The 8,330-nt window shown below is 37.2% G+C and overlaps 1 protein-coding gene across 1 annotated transcript in view; it reads right to left on the bottom strand.

Annotated features, from left to right (window-relative positions):
- Positions 1-8,330, bottom strand: part of LOC126487157 (ubiquitin carboxyl-terminal hydrolase CYLD) — a gene marked incomplete at its 5' end in the record, with an annotated part of 40,225 nt that overhangs the window by 19,214 nt on the left and 12,681 nt on the right. Inside the window, 6 exons of the mRNA XM_050119831.1 lie at positions 907-973; positions 1,782-1,873; positions 3,684-3,806; positions 4,924-5,065; positions 5,896-6,061; positions 6,865-7,244. Coding sequence (XP_049975788.1) covers positions 907-973; positions 1,782-1,873; positions 3,684-3,806; positions 4,924-5,065; positions 5,896-6,061; positions 6,865-7,244 — 970 coding nt within the window. The remainder of the gene's footprint in view (positions 1-906; positions 974-1,781; positions 1,874-3,683; positions 3,807-4,923; positions 5,066-5,895; positions 6,062-6,864; positions 7,245-8,330) is intronic.

Genomic DNA, 8,330 nt, shown 5'->3' with positions numbered 1-8,330 from the left:
TTGCTTATTTTTCTTTCCTAAAACATAAAATATTCCTTTTTCTATATGCTTGAAGGAATAAAAAAATGTTGTTGATTTTCCATGATTAATTTTTACATGGCTAGACTATAATAAATTCTTTTCTTAAATCTTTGTAGATAATTCTCTAGGATTTTCTAGGTACATAGAAAGCGATTACCAACTTGGACTTGCTAATAAGTTTGTACACCCAACGCTTACGCATCATGCCCGTTTACTAGATAGAGATTTCTGAAGAGAACCAAACTTTAACTGTGATACTTTCCTTGCTCCCACAATCAGTTTAACCCTGGTTCAAACTGCATTGCTTAGACACAAGAGGAAAGCGAACTCATCAGTGTGGGTTCTTAAGGAAGTGAAGTATGCAGCACATTCCTAAGATTTTCACCAGAGAAACCAAGACTGAAATCAAGAGGGGCCCACCATTCAAATGACCTAAGAAGGGCAGACATTTCAAACATCTCACTAAGAACTGTATTGCAGTAAACTCAGGTATTCTTTCAACATGGGGAGAAGGAAGATCTAAACTGAGAACAAAAGAGCTAACTTAAGGCTAACTATAAGTTATGGGAAGCCAAAAACAATGCTCTCACTGTTTTTTTTTCTTTTTTTAAATTCAGTTAGAATAAGATTCCTTTTAAAAGTTCACTAACTGAACTTTCAAAAATATTAACATGCAATTTCATAAGTAATTAAATTGTGGGCACATCTGTCACTAGGGCTAATTAAAAGGACAAGGTCACTTGTGCCCTAGAAGTTAAGTGTAGCTCAGAGAGAGGACAGCAGCTAGTGAAACCCACATCTATGCTAGCAACATTTAGCTACTGGGCAATGGCAGTGAAAAAGAAGGTCTACTTCTGAAATGCTTCTAGACAGCTTGAGACCTACCTTATTTTTAACAATGGCTCAACCCTTAAAATATCATGAAACAGTATATTTAGAAATTCTTCAGGATCTAGGAGAAAACAAAACAAAACAAAAAAAACCTAAGTGAATCACAGAGAAAATTTAAAAACCATTCTATTCTTTAAGAGAAACATATTAATTAAATTAATATAATTAATTAGTTATTTCAGGTTCTCCTGACACGGGAAAACTTATAATAAAACATTACTTTTTCATTTGTTGTCATGATGCCCTATTTAACAGAATATACTCATTCACACACAGTGAAATCATTTTTATGTCTTTTGGGAGGTTCAGTAGAATATACCTGGTATATGCCCTATTTTTTCTTCTATTTTAGTAATAGCCATGTGTATAACTGCCACAGCTGGTTATAGTATACTGTTAACAGACTAATTCAGGAGTTGAGTCTGAGCGAATTCTGCAGTTGTGAGCAGACAGAAGTGCTGGCCAATGCTCCACAGCCCCTTTCAACAGGGAGCACAGTGGGAAACTGGGTGCTGGGGATTCTTCCTGTGATAGACAGCTCTTTACTTGGTCGTCTTCTGTAGAGCCAGCCGGCTGGCCTCTTAAAGACTTCTTCCACATCACATCACTTCAGAAGAATCACAAAATCAGGAGAAATATGCATGTCACATAGAAAAGAAACTTTTCATATTTTTGCAGTGCTGGGATTCAAACACAAGGCCTCTTACATACCCCACCACTGAGTACACTCCTAGCCCTCTCAAATAATTCTAACTTAAATTTAATCCTCTAAACTAAATAGGTGTATTTCAGGAAATAATTTAGCATATTACTAGATGATAAACTTTCAAGTTATTTTCAATGCATGTATTATAAATTAAAAGGGTCACCTTTTTCTTCAGAGGTAAATCCTGATGCAGCCTCAACTTTTTCAAGTATTTTCCTCAGTTTCATAATTTTTGTGGCACACACATATCCATATCTGTTGATAAAAATGAATTAACTGACACTGGCACAGTGAGTCATATGACACATCTTAATAAACAAGTACTTTTCATACAATTGTAACATGTAAAAAAAAACAATAGACAAGGCATTTTTTTAAGAAACAACTGTAGGCTTCTTACAGAAGTTTGAAAAGTGAAAGTCTGAGAATCAGAATTGTTTCCAGATACTATTAAACACCTTAAAAATAACTACCATGTACTAATACAATTCTGAACTTTTTATGAAGCCTGGGTGAAGCAATTTTTAAATGGCATTTGCTTATTATATTAAAACACTTATTTTATAAAATAGGATATCCAAATTTTAGAAAGCCCTTCTTATACACAGGATAAGAGACATGGAAAAGGGAACTGATGAGATACTAAAAATCTAAAATCTGAAATCAAACAGTCAACATAATTATGACATTCTCTTTCGTTGACTATAGGAGACCATGGGCTTACAAGAACAAGTCAGAGCCAGCTAATCATACTGTGTACCTGCTTTTTAGAGCGACTATCCACTTACTTGCGATCAGCAAACACTAAACACCTACCACTGTGTAATGCTATATATAGGGCACCAAAAATACAAAAGGAGATTAAAGAAACCTAACAACAACAAAAAAACCAAATAAACAAAACAGGATCTCTGCCTGTGGGCGCTTCCAATACAGAAAGCAAAACCTCTGTCCAAACAACAGATATGACATTTGCAGACACAAGAAATATATCTCAAATTTCTGAGCTACTGATCTTGGCTTAGCCTCTTGAGCTATCAAGTGCTGGGATTACAGGTATATCCCACCATGCCTGGCAAGCTGCACCTTGGTCTCATAGGCCATGCAGCAAGTGTTTTCTATAGACTGGTGACAAAATTAGAATAACTGTGATTCTGGACTAGTTGGGCAATCGTATGGAAAAACGTTTACTGATGGATTGACAGTATTTTAACAGAAGGAAGGCTGTGATGATATGCCTTGTAGTTAAGATTTGACCTGTGCTGTTCTAGTGTCATTTACATAGGGAAAGAAAAATCTGAGAGTTTAAAATTTGTGTAAGTAAAATAATTAATATTAAAATCAAAGCACATAGTTAAAGGATAAGATGATTAGAAAAGTAAGGCAAACAAGTATCTAGAGAAATTTGTTTCACTTTTAGTTTACTTTCTTAGCTATGTGACACAGTATGTCGTTTGGAATACTCCTTATAGTTCCATGTTTTGTTATTTTTAAATATATTATGTTAATTTTTATTTTCATTGTTAAGAAAAGTGTATCACAAACTTTAAATTAATCACAGTTGGACTTTAAATTGCATAGTTTGTTCTCTATGCCCCTGAGCTATCTGTTTCCTGATCACTGGCTAAGCTAACCTAACTCTTCATCACATAAACGCCTTGTGAAGTCATCACACTTCACCATCATGTATCAAAGTCTTCCTCCATGGTCTTCTGCACATTTACAACTTCCTTAGTAAAGGAGGAAAAGAAGACCTAAAGAAATTCTTTTAAACAAACAAAAGGCCATGTCACTTTAATATACCTCACTTGTTTCTAGTGCAATGTCATTGCTACTTTGTAGTGCATGATTCCGAATGAGTCCCATCATTTTACAGAATGCACTGCCCAGACTAAAAAACACATAAGCAGAAGACGAAAAATAAAGGTTTTAAAAAGTCAGTATTTCATAAGAACTAACTTCTTTTTTTTTTTTACTACATGAGTACAGAGCACAAATTAATTACGATACAAGAAAACAGTAAACAGAACACCAACTAAAGACAAAACACATGTCTTCTACTTACATTCTCAGAGGATTAACTATTTCTGTCCTCAGTAGCTCCTGGGTCTCACTATAATACTCTACATCATTCTTTTCTTTGGGTCTGAGCAACACAGTATCCAGGACAGAACTAAAAGCAAATAAGCTGCAAAATAAAAGAATATTTTCCTCATGTTATAAGAACAATAATATTTGAGAAAGATTCTTAGAGGAGTAGGAAGAGGCAAAGGGATAAAGTGTAGGGAACCACTGGTCTAAGAACTCATGGACAGACCACACAGGCCCTGTGCTCAGTGCCCTGAGATCCTGCAGATCTGGACCAGAAACACTAAGACTGCACCATACACGTGAAGGTTGAAAACACGCCAGGGAACATTATGAAAGAAGCTTGTTTGCATAAACCAAGAGAGGCCTGGAAATCGGTCACACACACACAGACAACATAGGGAGAAAGTCAGAGACTGGTCAAGACCAGATCAGACTAGTCAGGACAAATTCATCTTATTATCATAAGATAGGCATTTCCTTATAATAACTTGTGAGTAATTAGCAATAAAAATTTGCTGGTATCAAAGAAAATAAATTTAGTTAAAATAAATTTTTATCAGTAAATCTAAGGAATATTATGGTAATGCTTGCTTGTTTGTTTAATCAAAAGTATTCCACCAACGAAAAGACCCACCTTTATTCTGCTCTCTCCTTTAAAATTCTAACTTCCATACTAACTTCCTAACTCTTGTGGCACAGCCTACGGAGTGGCAGATCCACTTACCTTAACTGGCAGTGCACAACCCTAACGGCTACAGATTCAATCTTCATAGCCTAATGATCCTTGCTGTTCAACTTGATCCACTTTAGGGAAAACTACACAAAGGAGGGCAACGGTGATCCCATGGAAAGTAATTTTTAATATTAAGAATTTTTATGACCATCTCCATATTCCAGAACACACGCAGCACGCAATGCCAATAGCTTGCTGCAAGTTACTTGGCACACGTGCCATCATCTACACTGGAGGCAGATGTCCTCAGAGTATCTGTTCACTCATTATTCACTGCAGTATTTTTAGATTAGTGCTTTAGATCTAGGAATAGATATGAAATTCTTTAGTCACTAAGGACCAAATCTCATGATCTTTCCTAACTCTGTCAGTTTCTCTACTCAAAGGCATCTGGCACCTTTTTTCATATACACATACATGCCTGTCTCCCCTCTCCCCCACACAGCACTATTTACACTTATTGCAGAAAATAGGAACTTACCAGAATAAAGTTGAGTCCAAGTAACAAGAATTGTAATGGCCCTGGATGCCTTTCTTCTTTCCAATCATTATATCTAAACCTTCTTTTTCCATCTTTGGTGGAGTATTTTCTTCTACTACTTCACTTAAGTAGCCTCCAAATGCTGAAAAGATAAAAAATAAAAATAATTCTTTTAAATCATGACAGTATTATATTTATATGCATGTACATATATATATATATATATCATTTGAAGTATATTTTGGCATCCTCTGCATTTTTTTACTTTAGTTAACTGATATTTTTCTGGACTTATAAAAATGTGATTATTCACTTTCAACATCATTCCTGTCATATAGACTTTAGAAAATTAAGTCAATTAAGTATCTGTTAAAGAATATTTTGTTACTTGTCCAAAATGTTTCATTTTCAAGTATAAAAAGAAAACAAGTTTCCAAAATACTATTCAACATTAAGAAAAATGTTTTTCATAAAGATGTTTTCCTTATTTCCCCCAGCTTGACTCTCACTATTGTTAAGGGAAAGGCCAGCATCAGCAAGCTAGTGACAATGAGAAGAATTGTCCTCCATCTGTCAAGCCAACTGCATCCCCAGACTGTATCAGATTTCTTCATAAGGACATCCAGAATGAGGTACTTAAATAGATGCGGAGGGGAAGTTATTGCTAAAGGGACCACATTTTCATTTCTACCACCCACACTGCCAAAAATTTAATGTCTATAATCAATAAAAGAAGAGAAAAAACACCGCCTTTCAGTCTTTAGACCCTAAACACTTTTCCTAACTCTTCTTTCAACATATCTCCTCTTAGGACAACTCTCTTATGCACCAAGTAAGAATCTTTACCAACTTCGAAACTTGATGAACATTGGCAAGTAAACAAAACGTTTAAACACTGTTGCCCTCAGGTACTGAAAAGTAGCAAGAAACAGTCATTCCAGATGGGTAAATAAATTAAAAGTATCCAATTACCTAAGGAATTACATCTTTCAATCTGATTAGAAACAGGTTGCAGGGACGCAAACCTAGAGTCGGGTCTGCAGCTCTTCAGTTTCACGAACAGGGCCTTCTTCAGGGCACAGGTGAAATAGCGCGTGCCCCTGAACGTGCCATCTGTACAGCCCGCACATTCATCCTCCTGAAAAAGAAAGGTTTTGGTATGTATTACACTGGGAAGAGCTATGGAGTTTTCACTTTTTCTGAATTTCTTTTTCAAATCTTTTCTGAATAGATCAGCACGAAGGAAAAGGGACTAACTGGTGCTTTGGCCCTCAGCTGGTGGTTTAAGAAAATCATTCTTTAGCCCTCCGGGAAGTATTTGATGCATTTCCTTTCAAAATACATGCTTAGAACTTCCCTGGTTTACTGAGTTTCCCTGAGCCATTTCAAAAGTATTAAAATCAAGGGGCAGGAGTAAATTACCAAGTTCCTCACCAGCAAGAAGACAAGTGAAAAAAATTAAAAACTATATTTAGGTAATAGCTACATTTATTCAAGTTCTCCCTCCTGGTTATGAAATATCACACAATATACTTTTTTAAGACCCAAAAATAAAACCTTCCCCTCTCCCAAAGACTCCAAACATGATGATTAATTTTAAAGTCAGTCACATCCCTGAACTGACTGCAATGGGAGGAGGCTAAAGAATAAGAAGGAAAACTGGTCACTGAACTGCTTTCTTTGCTGCATTCTGTTTGTATGTGAAGACTACATGTTCTAGCCTAAAAGTCAATCTATTCCTTGATCACAAACAAACATGAGGAATAAGTGGGCAAGAAGCCTGAGGAATGACAAAGGGTGAAGGTAAGCAATACTATATTTCCTCTACTACTGAATTTTTTTTGAGAAAAAAATAACTTCCCAGGAAATTATCTAATAGAGGAAAACCTAGTTTTAAAACCCATGAAGAAACGTTGTAGATTTCAAGCCAAAATAAATTACCAGTTCCAGTCCAGCTAGCACATCACTGAGCCCAGGCGGCTGGCCAATCCAACGGATAACCCCATAGAACGGGGGATTCTCTTTCACTTCAGCCAGTGAGCCCACCTCTAGGCCGTATGCATTACCAGAAGAGATGGGCAAAGGTGGACTCTCCTGGACAGGCGTGCTGTTCAGCTCGCCCATCACAGACTGCACTGACAGTGATAGTGGGCTGTGAGCAATGCTGCCGTTAGTATTGGGCATCTTGGTCAGGCTGAACGGTAGAGAGTGGAATCTGTTCTCGCTGGATAAGGAGTTCATGGAAGGAGGTTGTGGTGGAGGTGATGAATGTCCAAAGTCTGGAGACAGCTCTGTAAGTGACTTTGCAGGGTCTTCTGCAACTATGAAAAATTGTCCTTAATTAGAAAAGGCTGTTCAAGAACATTAAATGTGACTGCATCTTCTAAAAACAATACAAAGTTCGAATCTAACTGATCACATGATCCCTTTGCAAGTCTGCTTGAAAGCACTGTAAACTCACTGGCTCTGAATAATGTTCTTGCTCCTCTTCTCTACCTCCACAGTTTCCTGTATCAGTAATCTGGCACTGGTCATCTAAGTCTAGTCAGTATAGATTATATTCTTTCCCATAATATGAGTAAGTTAGAAATTAGTATGAAGAGATATAAAAATTAAATAATAATTCTCAATAACCCATGGATCAAAGAAAAAAAAGAAAAAGTTTTAAAAATAAAGAAAAAAAAGAGAGTAAGGAAACCAAAAGAACATCTGTGGAATACAGATAAGTAATGTTTTTAAAAGAAAACTATTGACAGTTAATTTAAAAAAAAAAAAAAAAAACAGGCACTGCAGCGGCGGGCGGAACCGGCTAATGGCGGCGGCGGCGGGCAGAACCCGCGCACGGCGGGCAACACAGCTGGCGCGGGCCGGACCAGCGGGTACTGACACAGTGGCAGGCAACGCAGGCGGCAGCGCAACACTGAGAGCAGATCGCCCCAGGACAATTAAATAAAAGAGGTAGGCCTTTGGTTGGCGAGGTCCCTGGCAAACAGGGAACCTGGTTCTTTTCCTGAAGACCCATCTGAGGGGTGAGAGGGATCTTGGCCCCTGGCAGAAGCCAGGAAACAGAACGAGGGCATTTTGCAAGAGGAGCCTCTAGCCAGCAGGGAAACCTGATCTGGTTTTAAAAGACCAATTAGAGAGCATCAATAGGAGGAGATGGGCAGGTGCCAAGGCAAAAATTCACCCAATAAGCTGAAAAACAACATGAAAGCACCAGAACCCAATGATCTTACAACAGAAGGTCTTGAACACCCTAACACAGAAGAAGTGGAAAAAATCGACTTTATGAAAGCAATAGAGTCCCTTAAACAATATGTAAAAAACACCTTTATAGAAATGGATGAGAAGTATAACAAAAAGTTTGAAGAATTGAGTAAATACGTACATGAGACCCACAAACAGGT

This window comes from Alexandromys fortis, unplaced genomic scaffold (genome assembly GCF_014885135.2).
Source record: "Alexandromys fortis isolate MF-2015 unplaced genomic scaffold, M_Fortis_MF-2015_v1.1 scaffold_178, whole genome shotgun sequence".
Classification (NCBI taxonomy): domain Eukaryota; kingdom Metazoa; phylum Chordata; class Mammalia; order Rodentia; family Cricetidae; genus Alexandromys; species Alexandromys fortis.
The sequence above is the reverse complement of the archived record's forward strand: the minus strand, read 5'-3'. Positions and strand labels throughout refer to the sequence as shown.